Source organism: Borostomias antarcticus, assembly GCF_949987555.1.
Source record: "Borostomias antarcticus genome assembly, chromosome: 10".
Taxonomy (NCBI): Eukaryota; Metazoa; Chordata; class Actinopteri; order Stomiiformes; family Stomiidae; genus Borostomias; species Borostomias antarcticus.
The window spans coordinates 23,684,414-23,699,413 of NC_140243.1; the positions used below are offsets into that span (position 1 = coordinate 23,684,414).

Genomic DNA, 15,000 nt, shown 5'->3' on the forward strand with positions numbered 1-15,000 from the left:
AGAGGAACAGGGTGGAGAGTTCACCCATCCGCCCCCCCCTCCCCCCCCCCCCCCCCCCCCGCCTTGCGAGATGTCATAAGTGCTTCCAGTTATGAGGCCAATCTCAGGCTGTATTTTAGGCCAGAGAGCTTTCTTAGCTCTGGGCTATTTCTTCTCTCCCTCGTAAAAAACACATAGCTGGAGTTTGAGTAGAGCGGAGGGTATTAAAACGCTTCTTAAATCACTTTAGCTCCCTGGTCGGCCTGCAGCGGCCTCGGGAGTCTCTGCTCGGCCGCGTTTCTTTTCCCTTTTCCGAGCCCGGCCAGCTCTGAGGCTGCGGAGGCCGGCCCACACAACTCTGTTGTTTCCTTTGCCTGGGTGGCGGACAGCAGACGCACTCCCTCTCTCACGCTGTGTGTAGCGCTCTCTCCCAGTGTGGCTGTTGTGGAATGTGGATTATCTCTCCGACTTTCTGCCTATCTGTTTAAATCTCTCTTTCTCTCTCTCTCTCTCTCTCTCTCTCTCTCTCACTCTCTCACTCTCTCTCTCTCCCACTCACTCTCTTTCTCTCTCTCTCTCTCTCTCTCTGTCTCCCACTCTCTCTCTCTCTCTCTCGCTTTTGTATTTATATCTTTTGCTTCTGCTTTTATCTGTACAGCACCTTGGTTCAGCCACAGATGTTTGTAAATGTGCTATAGAAATAAAGTTGACTTGACTTGACTCTCTCCTCTCTCTCTTCTCTATCTCTCTCCTCTCTCTCCTCTCTCTCTCCTCTATCTCTCTCCTCTCTCTCTCTCTATCCCTCTCTCTCTCCTCTCTCTCTCTCTCTCCTCTCTCTCTCTCTCCTCACACACACACACACACACACACACACACACACACACACGCACACGTCTTCCAGAGTCCAGTGCAGACAGTCTGGATCAGCAGGACTGGGAGGAGAGGCTCCTGAAGGTGGGTTGTGTCCAGCGTGCTGCACCCTCACACTCTGAACTCCCATCAGCCAGTAATCTGCCTGTAGATCACTAGATCACTGTGAACCCTTCTAGTCAGGCAGCTTTTTATATTCGTTCCAAACCTGTATCTGTAAAGCCTCCTGTAAGGTAATCCTCCGTGTGCAGTCAGTGTCTGGTGTCTTCCTGTCTGCAGAGTGGTCACATGTCTGTGTTTTTATTGGCTCCAGCTGCTGTTCCAAACCCTGGCGGCCATTGCTGATGACCAGTGGGTGTGTCAGCTGGCTGCCGAGGCGACGCGCTACCTCTCCACCTATAACAACTACCTGGAGGAGAAGGTCATTCCAGCCTCTCTTCTATTCTGTCCTATTCAACTCTATGCTGTTCTAGTCTATAATGGTATTTGCCGTTCTATTATATTGTGTTCTATGCTTTTGTGTTCTGTTGTATTCTATGCCATATTGCTCGGTGATTTGGGGATTGTGATTGTAGTGAGAATCGTGTTCTGCTGTGTATTCTACTAAGAACCCCTTTTTTTCTGATATTCCAAATGACTAAATATCCAAAGTCCCACTTGTTGTCACTTGACATTAGCTTCCTCCCCAGCGCCACCCGCCCTCTCCTAGCCTGCCCTCCCCGGGTGTGTAACCCTGTCTTCCTGTCCCTGCGTGCAGAGCTTCCTGTACCGGTGCATAGGCGTGACCCTGCAGCAGTGCAACAACAAGGAGGTGGTCAAGCTGCAGCTTCAGGAGCTGCTGGTCACAGCTCGCCACTTGGACGCCATCGAGAGAGAGGTACCGCCGCGCTACGGGATGGTTTAGTCTGGTTCCACCGCTGCCGGCCGTCACGGAACAACTCTGGGGGGCAAATTCACTAAAGCGGATTTGCGGCAGTTAATTGCACCATTACATTGCGCGTCAGTTGCTCCAGCTATGTGCTCCGCTGTGAAAACCTATTCACTAAAGACATTGCGCTAATAATATCCCAGCGCAAACACGCCCATTCGGTGTTTTCAGTTGAGTGCAATTTGCCGCTGATATAGGAAATGCCTATACTGTGCATACAGCGCATACAACTCGTATGCATATCATTGGACGATGGCTGACAGAAAAAGAAAGAAAAACGATTTTCAGACCGCGAACTTGAAGTCCTCACGGACGAGGTTCAAAAACATGTCTCACAGCTTTCCGCAAAAAAAATCACGTCTGCAGCAAAAAATCATATTTGGGGTTTAATTTCCCAAGCAGTTGGTGGCAGTTGGTGTGTGTAAAAGCGGAAATGCGGACTGCAAACGGAGGTGGAATGATTTGAAAAGACGACACCCACCTTAAATACCACCACGCTCTGAAAACTGAATTAATTTCACTTTAACTGCGTGAGGCAATTGGCGCTGATCTTTGTGAATATTGGGCGGATTTTGCAATAATGTTCATTTGCATAGAAAGGGGAACATTCTCCGCCCATATTACCTAATTTAAATATCAGCTAATAATACCGGCGCAGAGAAACGCTATGACGAAGGCAACGCAGTTAACACCGTATTTCACCCTTTGCGAGGGCTTTGTGAATAGCAACGTTTATTTTCGACTTATTTGCACAGGTTTTGTGTCAGGAAAAGCTGTGCAATCCTTTAGTGAATTCGCCCGTGTGTGTCCCTGTGTGTCTACAGCGTAAACTGGTCATGAGCGCTCATGTGCTGTAGGGTTGCTAGTTAATGACTGTTGTCAGAGTTGACGTGATGGTTATGTGGTTTGTGTATGCCTGTCTGTCTGTCTACATGTCCCTCTGTCTGTGTCTTTGTCTCTCTTGGTCTTCCCGTCTGTCTGTCTGTCTGTCTTCAAAGGTCTTATATACAGTAGTATCTCTGGCAGAGCGAAGTTCTCTTCAATTCTGCTGTATTAGAAAGTAGATTAGGGATTTAATGGTTTGTTTTAATGGCGTGTAGATAGATGCTAATGATGTTGATATTAGGCCTAACCTTAAGTGCTGGAGGTTTCGTCTACCATTAAATAGCTCTAATAAGATGTGTGTGTGTGTGTGTGTGTGTGTGTGATTGATTGGTTTCCCAGGGTGTTGCCATGGGGATAGGCCTGTGTGCCAGTAGTCATCTGGGGGCGACTCTGGCCAAGTTGGACGAGTTTGGGAAGTCTGACGCCTTCAAGAAAGCCTCTGGGATCTTCGGCCTGCTCAAAGTAAGATGTATCGCTCTACTACAGAACACCCTGCAGAGATTCATCTCACTCACTGTGTGCCTGCTTTTTTCATTTTTAAGTATTGATTAACTTGTGCCGGCACTAAATTGTGATTCTACAACAGTTAAGGAAGGTAATGGACTTTTGGCCCGAATTGGCCAGAGCAGAACGGGTCCGATCATAGCAAAAAATACTCAGAACACACAAGAAAGCATCTCAAATACCAGACACATTACTGGGACATTTTTTTCGTAACCTTACTTTAAAGATTAGCATCTCTCCAGGGAAACCACGCCAGACCGTTTTAGTGATCAGAATTCTACTTGCGAAGCGCAGCGTTCTGCGCATTGCGATCAACTTCGCCGCTCTGACTTGGCCAACTTTGCTCCAGCGAATACGGGGCCCTCGGGCTGAACCTCACGGGAACCTCTCGCTCAACCGCTCGTGCGTACTGTACTGTACAGTACAGAGAGACGCTTGGCTGTGGACGGTGATGTGTCCCTCAACGAGGCTTCAGCGTTGCAGAGTCTGACCATAGCTCTCCCCCCGCCCCCCCCCCCCCAGGACAAGAACGACGTGGATGTGGAGAAGATGAAGAGCACGCTGATCCTGTGCTATGGCTACGTGACGCTGCGCGCCCCTGAGGACGCCATCCTGACCCGCATCGACCAGGACATCCTGCGCAGCATCAGCAAGCACTTCAACACCAAGGTACAGGTCAGGGACCTCAACACCAAGGTAGGGGTCAGGGACCTCAATATCAAGATAGGGGTCAGGGACCTCAACACCAAGGTAGGGGTCAGGGACCTCAATATCGAGGTAGGGGTCATGGACCTCAACACCAAGGTACAGGTCAGGGACCTCAATATCAAGGTAGGGGTCAGGGACCTCAATATCAAGGTAGGGGTCAGGGACCTCAACACCAAGGTACAGGTCAGGGACCTCAATATCAAGGTAGGGGTCAGGGACCTCAATATCAAGGTAGGGGTCATGGACCTCAACACCAAGGTAGGGGTCAGGGACCTCAACACCAAGGTAGGGGTCAGGGGTGACCTCAACACCAAGGTAGGGGTCAGGGACCTCAACAGCAAGGTAGGGGTCAGGGACCTCAATATCAAGGTAGGGGTCAGGGACCTCAATATCAAGGTAGGGGTCAGGGACCTCAACACCAAGGTAGGGATCAGGGACCTCAATATCAAGGTAGGGGTCAGGGACCTCAATATCAAGGTAGGGGTCAGGGACCTCAACACCAAGGTAGGGGTCATGGACCTCAACACCAAGGTAGGGGTCAGGGGTGACCTCAACACCAAGGTATGGGTCATTGGTGACATTAAAACCAAGGTACAGTAGGGGTCATTGGTGGCCTCAACACCAGGGTAGGGTTCTGGGGTCAGGGACCTCAACACCAAGGTAGGGGTCAGGTTTTATGGAGACACATCTGTGGTCAGGCTAGGAAAATCTTCTTAAAGGAAAATGCTCGTTTTTGACAACCTGGACCTTATTTATGACATATTATAAGAAGTTTGACTCACCGAGATCACTTTTGTGTTGTTCGGAGGCCTGTAGAAGAAATTTAAAATCCAGCGCGAGCCAGTATATCCATGTAATAACGTCGGACGGGGCAACGGGAATGCAGTTTCTCAAAATCCATTTTCGGCCGCTAAACGGTTGTTTTCATCAATCAGATTGGATGAATCTACAGTTGAGATTCCTCAACGCCAGCCATTGTTGTTTTGGTTTTCAAACACGGGGTCTTTAGCCTCTGTAATATGATCTTTACACGCCTCTCCCCCACTTGCTCCAGCACACATGCGCACAGGCCAGCGCGCAGACTGGCTATTCTCCCTCACATTCTCTGCGCTACGATCGGATTGTTGCTGACGAATGACGACGACAATATTCTCGGCACCAACAACGATCGTAGCGCAGAGAATGTGAGCCGGAGAATAGCCAGTCTGCGCGCTGGCCTGTGCGCATGCGTGCTGGAGCAAGTGGGGGAGAGGCGTGTAAAGATCATATTACAGAGGCTAAAGACCCCGTGTTTGAAAACCAAAACAACAATGGCTGGCGTTGAGGAATCTCAACTGTAGATTCATCCAATCTGATTGATGAAAACAACCGTTTAGCGGCCGAAAATGGATTTTGAGAAACTGCATTCCCGTTGCCCCGTCCGACGTTATTACATGGATATACTGGCTCGCGCTGGATTTTAAATTTCTTCTACAGGCCTCCGAACTACACCAAAGTGATCTCGGTGAGTCAAACTTCTTATAATATGTCGTAAATAAGGTCCAGGTTGTCAAAAACGAGCATTTTCCTTTAAGGTAATTATTTCTTTATCTGCGTAAGGCTGTTTAGATGGTCTCCATGATTCAGGACTAGGCCAGGGTTTGAAACGGGGGGCTTCATCAAAGTGCTTCTAACATAACTGAAGCTACAGTATCTGTATCAGACCCGGGTTGGAAACTCTATTTGAAATCCTTTCAAGTGCTTTTTAACATTTGCTCAAGGTCACCTTGAGTCTAAAGCGCATTGTATTGCCTCTGCGTATGAAATGCGCTATACAAATAAAACATTTGATTTGATTTGATTTGATTTGATTTACCTGAAATCTAAAGCTGGACAGACTTTGCCTTTGGGACCAATGGAGACAGCCCATTGGTTCCATTATGCAAGACAAGAACAGTAACTTACAGTAAATGATTCCAAGTGAGTATTTTGGACGACGGTCTCATCTGTATGGGGCCTGGTCCTAGTGACCGCACAATGCGCCTCGGATATCACGTTCCCCCGACTCCAAACTCCAGAATAAGAGCGCGTGCCAGGCGACTGGGCCGTCCTGCACGCCGGCCAATCAGAGCGCTGCTGCGTGTGTCATACTAAACCGTCACTAACAGACTGTGGTCCGACCCAGAGGCAGATTGCTTGGGAGGAAAAGGGAACATGTCATTATCCGACAGTTGAAGGAGAGGTTATAGACCGACTTCTGCGTGCTGGTGTTCTGCGTAGTTGAAGATGTTATTGTGCATACCAGGGCTGTGTGTCTCCGTGACTACAGATGAACCCTGCTCTACATCCCACTGAGCTCCTAACCGCCGTGGGTGTCGAGCTTCGCCAAGCATGAAAACGAGCTCCTACGTTACCCGCTGTGTGTGTTCAGATTCGGGAATACTGGAAACGGCCCACTGCTGTTTTCATTGCGGAGTCCTGCTCAGCTGTCAGGGCGTGACGTATGAGGCATGATGACCGCGAGGCCACGGCCATACAGTCCGTCTGAAACCCACAGAAACGTCTACGGTATGATGTCACTGTCCGTTTTTGATCCGGGTGGAATGCAGGTTTTTGAAAGGGGAAAAAAAAAAAGATGTTGTTGATCTAATGGGCTAACCTGGAGCAATGCTCCCTGTCTAAAAACAGACACACGGATGGAAATGCAGTTAGGGAATTAACCCACTGCTCTAGAGAAAGCGCTGGACATCACAAATGTGGACAGATCATTCGGTCGAGGCATAAGGCTGTCACTCACACACACACACACACACACACACACACAGACACAAGCGCACACATATCTGAGCAAAGTTTACATTAATGCTCAGAATAATGTGCTTTGGGAGTATTCAGTCAGGATGTGTTAATGCAAACATATTGTTATCACTGATATTTCAAACCTTCATTTAAGGGGCTTTCCTTTCTATTCTGAGTATTACAGTCTGATTTAGAGCCAACAGATTCTGTCCCCCAGTGTGTGGGCCCGCTCACAGTGTCATGGGTGTTGGCAGCTAGGAAAATCTTCTTAAGGTAATTATTTATTTATCAGCGTAAGGCTGTTTAGATGGTCTCCATGATTCAGGACTAGGCCAGGGTTTGAAACGGGGGGCTTCATCATAGTGCTTCTAACATAACTGAAGCTACAGTATCTGTATCAGACCCGGGTTGAAAACTCTATTTGAAATCCTTTCAAGTCCTTTTTAACATTTGCTCAAGCTTTCCTGATGAGCTGACCTCACAGAGGAAGTTAAAGGGGTGTGTTTGTGTTAAAGGTGAACCCTTGTGGATTATTAAACTGCTTGTTACTTTTATGTTGTACAGGTTCTGGGGATAAAAGTAGAGACCAAGGTACCGTGACGGGAACACAGACTCTTTTCACTTCTCTTTCTCTAATCCGCTTTCTCCTCCGGTCTCCGCTCTCTCTCTTTCTTGACCTCTTTTACCCCTCTCTTTCTTTTCTCTCTCTGTCTGCTCCTCTCTCTCTCTCTCTCTCCCCCTCCCTCTCTCTCTGTCCCTCTCTCTGTCTCTCTCTCTCTCTCTCCCTCCCTCTCTCTCTGTCTCTCCCTCTCTGTCTCTCTTTCTCTCTCTCTCTCTCTCTCTCTCTCTCTCTCTCTCTCCCTCTCTCTCTCTCTCTCTCTCTCTCTCTCTCTCACTCCCTCTCTCAAGCCCCCCACCTAACAGCCTTCTCTTCTGTACTACCACTCTAATAGCGGGTTTTCTCGCTCAGCCGATCTAACAGAGCTGATCTGCCTCTCACCCCTGTCTCCCTGTCTAACCGTCGCCCGGGCGTTGTGGTCGCAGGAGGTTTGCGCTCGAGCCATTTTCAGATCTCGCACAACTTCCGATTCCTCTCCGAATAGAGGCATGAGGGATGATCGATCTCTACCAATCACTAGCTCTGTCTGATTCTCTGCCTGATCCGTCTCAACCCGACGTCCTGATTTGGTCAACTGAGCCGGTGATGCGCCGTGCTGGGCACCCACTCACCTCCTCGGTCCTCCTGCCATGTGCTTTAGACTGCAGTCATTTATACAATTTACAGAAACGTTAACGGTAAACACACCCCTTCCAAAGTCATTTTGTGATTCTGTGCCTAACTCACAGTTTTATAGAGAAAGTAAGGGTGTATATTTGAGCCTATACAGTAAACAGGCCCAAAGACAGTGTGAATGAGGCCTGTGATGGAGCCCTCATGCATGGCATAGGGGGCCGAGGAGAGGCTTGGGTTCAGTGAACGTGTTGTTGTGACGTTGCTTTGGGGTCGCTGCGGTGCGTGATGTGGTTGGCTTGGTAGCTGGACTAGTTTCCTTCTCAGAATGATTTCCTGGCCGGCGGCTGTGTGGTCGACTAGAGGTGATGGGGCTAGCCATGCTACAGCACCGGCACTGCTACTACCAGGGCCAGAGTGTGAGACTGTGTGTATGTCTCTCTTTTTGTGTGTCTGTACCGCGTGTGTTTGTGTGTGTGTGTTTTTGCTCGTCTGTGCATGGGTGAACGTGTGTGTGTGTGTGTGTGTGTGTGTGTCTCCGTCAGGACCTGACCATGAAGCTGAGCCTGATCAGGAGTGTGGGCCTCATAGCCAAAGCCATCAGTGTGTGTGTCCGACGACAAGGGTTCATGTTCACACGCAAGCAGGAGCTGATGGGAGTCATGCTGGTCAGTAACCATGACTCACACACACACACACACACACACACACACTACTGTGTAATGGCAAACACGTCATGGTCAGCTGCTTTGGATTGCTCTCAATGTGATCTTTTTTCCGTCCGTAATGGTAGGATTTCATCAAAGCCGAGCCTACAGACACGATGCGGACCCCGGTTCGCCATCTTGTGATGACCACCTGTGCCAACCTGATGTATCCTTTCACTCACTCACTCACTCACTCACTCGCTGTCATTCACTCACTCACTCACTGTCATTCACTCACTTACTCACTCACTCACTCACTCACTCACTGTCATTCACTCACTTACTCACTCACTCACTCACTCGCTGTTGTTCACTCACTCACTCACTGTCATTCACTCACTTACTCACTCACTCACTCACTCGCTGTTGTTCACTCACTCACTCACTCACTCACTCACTCACTCACTCACTCACTCACTCACTCACTCACTCAGAGAGTCATCCACTGTCATCCTCAGTCACCGTGTGTAGGGTTCAGAGATGCTGGGTTAGTAGGAGCTGGTATGGGTATTGGGTCAGATCTTGGGGTTAGACCTGGTTAGGGTATTGGGTCAGATCTTGGGGTTAGTCCTGGTTAGGGTGTTGGGTCAGATCTTGGGGTTAGTCCTGGTTAGGGTGTTGGGTCAGAGCTTGGGGTTAGTCCCGGTTAGGGTGTTGGGTCAGATCTTGGGGTTAGTCCTGGTTAGGGTGTTGGGTCAGATCTTGGGGTTAGTCCTGGTTAGGGTGTTGGGTCAGATCTTGGGTTAGTCCTGGTTAGGGTGGTGGGTCAGATCTTGGGGTTAGTCCCGGTTAGGGTGTTGGGTCAGATCTTGGGGTTAGTCCCGGTTAGGGTGTTGGGTCAGATCTTGGGGTTAGTCCTGGTTAGGGTGTTGGGTCAGATCTTGGGTTAGTCCTGGTTAGGGTGGTGGGTCAGAGCTTGGGGTTAGTCCCGGTTAGGGTGGTGGGTCAGATCTTGGGGTTAGTCCCGGTTAGGGTGTTGGGTCAGATCTTGGGGTTAGTCCTGGTTAGGGTATTGGGTCAGATCTTGGGGTTAGTCCTGGTTAGGGTATTGGGTCAGATCTTGGGGTTAGACCTGGTTAGGGTATTGGGTCAGATCTTGGGGTTAGTCCTGGTTAGGGTGTTGGGTCAGATCTTGGGGTTAGTCCTGGTTAGGGTGTTGGGTCAGAGCTTGGGGTTAGTCCCGGTTAGGGTGTTGGGTCAGATCTTGGGGTTAGTCCTGGTTAGGGTGTTGGGTCAGATCTTGGGGTTAGTCCTGGTTAGGGTGTTGGGTCAGATCTTGGGTTAGTCCTGGTTAGGGTGGTGGGTCAGATCTTGGGGTTAGTCCCGGTTAGGGTGTTGGGTCAGATCTTGGGGTTAGTCCCGGTTAGGGTGTTGGGTCAGATCTTGGGGTTAGTCCTGGTTAGGGTGTTGGGTCAGATCTTGGGGTTAGTCCCGGTTAGGGTGTTGGGGCAGATCTTGGGGTTAGTCCTGGTTAGGGTGTTGGGTCAGATCTTGGGGTTAGTCCCGGTTAGGGTGTTGGGTCAGATCTTGGGGTTAGTCCCGGTTAGGGTGTTGGGTCAGATCTTGGGGTTAGTCCCGGTTAGGGTGTTGGGTCAGATCTTGGGGTTAGTCCCGGTTAGGGTGTGGGGTCAGAGCTTGGGGTTAGTCCCGGTTAGGGTATTGGGTCAGATCTTGGGGTTAGTCCTGGTTAGGGTGTTGGGTCAGATCTTGGGGTTAGTCCCGGTTAGGGTGTTGGGGCAGATCTTGGGGTTAGTCCTGGTTAGGGTGTTGGGTCAGATCTTGGGGTTAGTCCCGGTTAGGGTGTTGGGTCAGATCTTGGGGTTAGTCCCGGTTAGGGTGTTGGGTCAGATCTTGGGGTTAGTCCCGGTTAGAGGCTCGGGGACAGACGACCTTGCTGACAGGATGACCCGGGCGCCACCAAGGGTTCCACCACCCAGGCAGACATGACCTTTGACCCCGAGGCTCAGCAACCTGGAGCCGGCGCTGACGGAGAACGAGAGCTTCGAGATGCTGCGCACGTGTGTGAGCGGCGTGTTCACCCTGCCCCCGGTGGACACTCCCGACAAGGGCAAGGACGACGAGGTCCTGGATTTCAAACAGAGAGAGGTGAGGGAGACGCGCACACACACACACACACACACACACACACACACGAAGGCATACATGCTCTACGCACACACCTGTGTTTTGTCTCGGCAAAAAACGTGCAGCGAATGTCACTTTAGTCAGAACGGTGCTGTGCTCCCCCAGGCGTTGTACAGCGCCACCTACGGGGCTCTCCAAGAGCTGCTGAGGAGCACCCTGTCCAGGGACCCCACCCCCGACGGCCTGCAGAGCATCTTCAAGGTGAGGGACGAGTAGCAGCTAGGCTGGGTGTAGTTGTGCTTTGAAAAGAGCAGGACAACCTTTCTTTTTTGGTTCAAACGGCAGAAATTAGCCGATGGTTGGTTGGTTGGTTGGTTGGATGGATGGATGGATAATTAATCATAAATTTGGCTTTTCTGTTCTGTTTAATACCATAATTGTATTCCATTGTATCCTGTGTTTGTACTGTATTCTGTTCCGTTGTGCTGCATTAGTGTTGTATTTATTCTGTCCTAGTTCTGTTCTGCTGTGTTCTGAGGTTCTGTGTTCTGTTCTGTTCTGCTGTGTTCAACATTCATTGGAGTGGTCCAGTTGGATAGGCTAGTCTAATCTAAATAAATTGAGGACCTGTATTTTCAGTGGATTCATTTTGGAGGATGAGGTTCTGTGTTCTGTTCTGTTCTGCTGTGTTCTGAGGTTCTGTGTTCTGTTCTGCTGTGTTCTGAGGGTCTTCTCTCTCACTGTGATGTTGTCCTGCAGCACGTGGAGTCGTGGCTGAGCTCTGGCCAGGAGCATGAGAGGGAGAGGGCAGTGAAGACCACCGCACACATCCTGGCCTTCTACCTGGACAACCTCACGGTCAAGGTACACACACACACCTGGACACACACACTCACACCAACCTGAGGACTTAAGTGTACAGTGGTGATATGTATACGTGTTTGTGTGTGTGCGCGCGCGTGTGTGCATGTGTGTGTGTGCGCGCATCTGTGTGCATGTGTGTGTGTGTGCGTGCGTGTTTAAACCAGTATCTTGCTTTAATAATGATAGTAATGTTGATGATACGTTGCCTCCGGTCCCTTCCTGGTCTCTTCCTGGTCCCTGTGTCCAGAACATGGTATCGTTCCACAACCTGGGGGCTCTGCTGGGTCGTCTGGCCCCGCGCTGCACCGACCCCTGGCCCCCCATCCGCAGGGCCGCCATCGACTGCATCTACACCCTGCTCTACATCCAGCTACGCTACGAAGGTTAGCTCGCTCTCTCTGTCTCTCTCTCTCACACACACACACACACACACACACACACACTCACAGATTAGCCCTTAGACTGCAGTATCATTAATGCCTCATTACCTTATAATGTCTCTGTTCGCCGGAAAAACAAAAACTACAGACTGTCCCTTTACCTCTCCTCCGCAGGCTTCCCCCTTTAGAGACACTTCAGATTCAACCTTGTCAGTTCAGTTCAAACTTTTCCGCGTATACGGGTAGCGTTTGTGTCGCAGCGCGTCCCTCGGCGTGACCGGAACGTTCCGTATCTCTCCGTCCTTGTCTGCTCTGCCTCCAGGCTTCTCGCTGGACTACAAGGACGACTCTGTGGAGAGTCTGCTCGCCCTCCGAGACAGACTGGACAACCCTGACCATTCGGTCCTCTACCAGACCTGCTCCGAGCTCACCAAGGTACGCTCCACACTCACCCTCCGCCCCATCTAGATCACCACACGTCGCGGACGGAAAATGTACGACGATCAAGACGCTTTGTCGATCCGGGGTGTCGTTATTCTGCGTACCCGGACGCTCTCGCTACGGCAAGAACTTCTGGGAACAAGCTATGATGTTCGTGGACTCCGGTCGGATTTCGTATCGGATGCCGATTGGCCCGCGCAGATAGTGGGGCTGTGCGACTGATTTGGCCTCTGATTGGTCACTGACATTGGTCACAGATGTCCACTTTTCAAGTATCGCTAACGGGTCCTGCACTCTAGCGAGCTGTCGGTAGTAAATCTGGCACACGAGGTGCGATTTACTTTCTCCCACGTTAACTCTGAATTCACTGAGCTTTTTATGACACAAACGGCAGAGTGTATTACCTAAATGAGTTTTTCACTTAGTCCTGACTATACGCTCCTGATGAGATAATGTTCAAATGCAGCTGGATTTGAAAGGCAGGCTAATGGGCTGGCTCCGCCCCTCTGCCCATGTTTTACGGCGCTTGACTCCAGACGAGGGCGTCGGCAGACGGCGTCTGGCGTCCGCTGAATGTTGAGCAGACGCCCGCTGTACCTGTGTCCGTCTGTCCGTCTCAGATCATCAGTAAGCGGTTGCCCCAGCAGCAGCTGACCACGGTCATCTTCATGCTGTTCGAGGGGCTGGTGGACTCCCAGTCCAACTGCTCCAGAGCGGCCAGCGTCATCCTCAACACCATGCTGAAGAACAGGGGGGGAGGCCTGCATGACATGGTAACACGCACACACACACACACACACACACACACACACACACACACACACACACACACACACACACACACACACACACAAACACACATACATACATGCGCACACACGCGCACACACACACACAACCAAATGCACACACACATGCGGACGCACACACACACATACACATGCGCACACACATGCACACACACAAACATACATACATGCACACACACACACATACACACACACATGCATACACACACGCACACACACACATACACACACACATGCATACACACACGCACACACACACACGCATGCACGCACACACACATACACACACACATGCGCACAAGCACACACATACACACACTGATATACTGTACATACACATGTGCTGGCACGAGCAGCACACACAGGCGTGCACTTACCCCGTCTGACCTCCACTGACCCCGTCTGACCTGCACTGACCCCGTCTGACCTGCGCTGACCCCGTCTGACGTGCGCTGACCCCGTCTGACGTGCGCTGACCCCGTCTGACCTGCGCTGACCCCGTCTGACCTGCGCTGACCCCGTCTGACGTGCCCTGACCCCGTCTGACCTGTGCTGACCCCGTCTGACGTGCCCTGACCCCGTCTGACGTGCCCTGACCCCGTCTGACCTGCGCTGACACCGTCTGACGTGCCCTGACCCCGTCTGGCCTGCACTGACCCCGTCTGGCCTGCACTGACCCCGTCTGACGTGCCCTGACCCCGTCTGACCTGCGCTGACCCCGTCTGGCGTGCCCTGACCCCGTCTGGCGTGCGCTGACCCCGTCCCGCCAGGTGCCGGAGATGCTGGAGGTTCTGCACGTGCGCCTGCAGACCATCAGTGAGGAGCAGGTGAAGATCGCCGTGGGACACTCCATCCTCATCCTCGCCTCCCAGCACCTGACCATCGTCATCAGCACCCTCCTCTCCTACCCCCTGCCCTTCGACAGGTACGACCCCACCCCTCTACCGCCCTCTGTCCCTCTATCTACCTCTATCTACCTCTATCTACCTCTCTATCTACCTATCTATCTACCTCTCTATCTACCTCTATCTACCTCTATCTACCTATCTATCTACCTCTATCTACCTCTATCTACCTCTCTATCTCTACATCTCTATCTACCTCTCTATATACCTCTCTATCTACCTCTATCTACCTCTCTTTTTACCTCTCTGTCTACCTCTCTATCTACCTCTATATACCTCTCTATCTCTAACTCTCTATCTAATATACCTCTATTTCTACCTCTCTATCTACCTCTCAATCTCGACCTCTCTATCTACCTCTCTATCCACTGTCCCTCTCTATCTACCTCTCTATCTACATATCTATTTACCTCTCTATCTCTACCTTTCTATATCTACCTATCTATCTACCCCTCTACCTCTCTATCTACCTCTCTATCTCTACCTCTCTCTGTGTCTCTATCTCTACCTATCTCTCTGTGTCCCTGTCTCTCTATCTCTCTGTCTCTCTCTTCTCTCCTTTATCTCTCCTCTCTGTCTCTCTCTCCCTCTCTCTTTCTCTGTCACTCTCTCTCTCTCTTCTCTCTCTCTGCCCTCTCTCTCCTCTCTGTCTCTCTCTGTCTCTCTCTCTCTCTCATGGTTCCTGGTTTCTCTCTCTGTCTCTCTCATGGTTTCTCCGTGTCTCTCTCTCTCTTCTCTCTCTCTGCCCTCTCTCTCCTCTCTGTCTCTCTCTGTCTCTCTCTCTCTCTCTCATGGTTCCTGGTTTCTCTCTCTTGTCTCTCTGTCTCTCTCATGGTCTCTCTCCGTGTCTCTCTCTCCTGTGTGTGCAGCTGGAGCTGTGAGATGTGGACAGCGCTGGGCGCTGAAAGCACGCTGGCCAATCAGAT

General features: G+C 50.8%; 1 protein-coding gene across 2 annotated transcripts in view; it reads left to right on the plus strand.

Moving 5' to 3' along the window:
- The window catches only part of mroh1 (maestro heat-like repeat family member 1), a 41,089-nt gene that overhangs the window by 16,195 nt on the left and 9,894 nt on the right, over nucleotides 1-15,000 (plus strand). For both annotated transcript variants that reach the window (XM_084443757.1, XM_084443756.1), the window contains exons 18-33: nucleotides 881-933; nucleotides 1,163-1,270; nucleotides 1,607-1,726; nucleotides 3,002-3,124; nucleotides 3,689-3,835; nucleotides 7,217-7,243; nucleotides 8,429-8,551; nucleotides 8,677-8,756; nucleotides 10,558-10,696; nucleotides 10,841-10,936; nucleotides 11,435-11,539; nucleotides 11,787-11,922; nucleotides 12,242-12,354; nucleotides 12,981-13,133; nucleotides 13,940-14,094; nucleotides 14,944-15,000. The exon at nucleotides 14,944-15,000 is cut by the window's right edge and continues 112 nt beyond it. In XM_084443757.1, coding sequence (XP_084299883.1) covers nucleotides 881-933; nucleotides 1,163-1,270; nucleotides 1,607-1,726; nucleotides 3,002-3,124; nucleotides 3,689-3,835; nucleotides 7,217-7,243; nucleotides 8,429-8,551; nucleotides 8,677-8,756; nucleotides 10,558-10,696; nucleotides 10,841-10,936; nucleotides 11,435-11,539; nucleotides 11,787-11,922; nucleotides 12,242-12,354; nucleotides 12,981-13,133; nucleotides 13,940-14,094; nucleotides 14,944-15,000 — 1,735 coding nt within the window. The remainder of the gene's footprint in view (nucleotides 1-880; nucleotides 934-1,162; nucleotides 1,271-1,606; nucleotides 1,727-3,001; nucleotides 3,125-3,688; nucleotides 3,836-7,216; nucleotides 7,244-8,428; nucleotides 8,552-8,676; nucleotides 8,757-10,557; nucleotides 10,697-10,840; nucleotides 10,937-11,434; nucleotides 11,540-11,786; nucleotides 11,923-12,241; nucleotides 12,355-12,980; nucleotides 13,134-13,939; nucleotides 14,095-14,943) is intronic.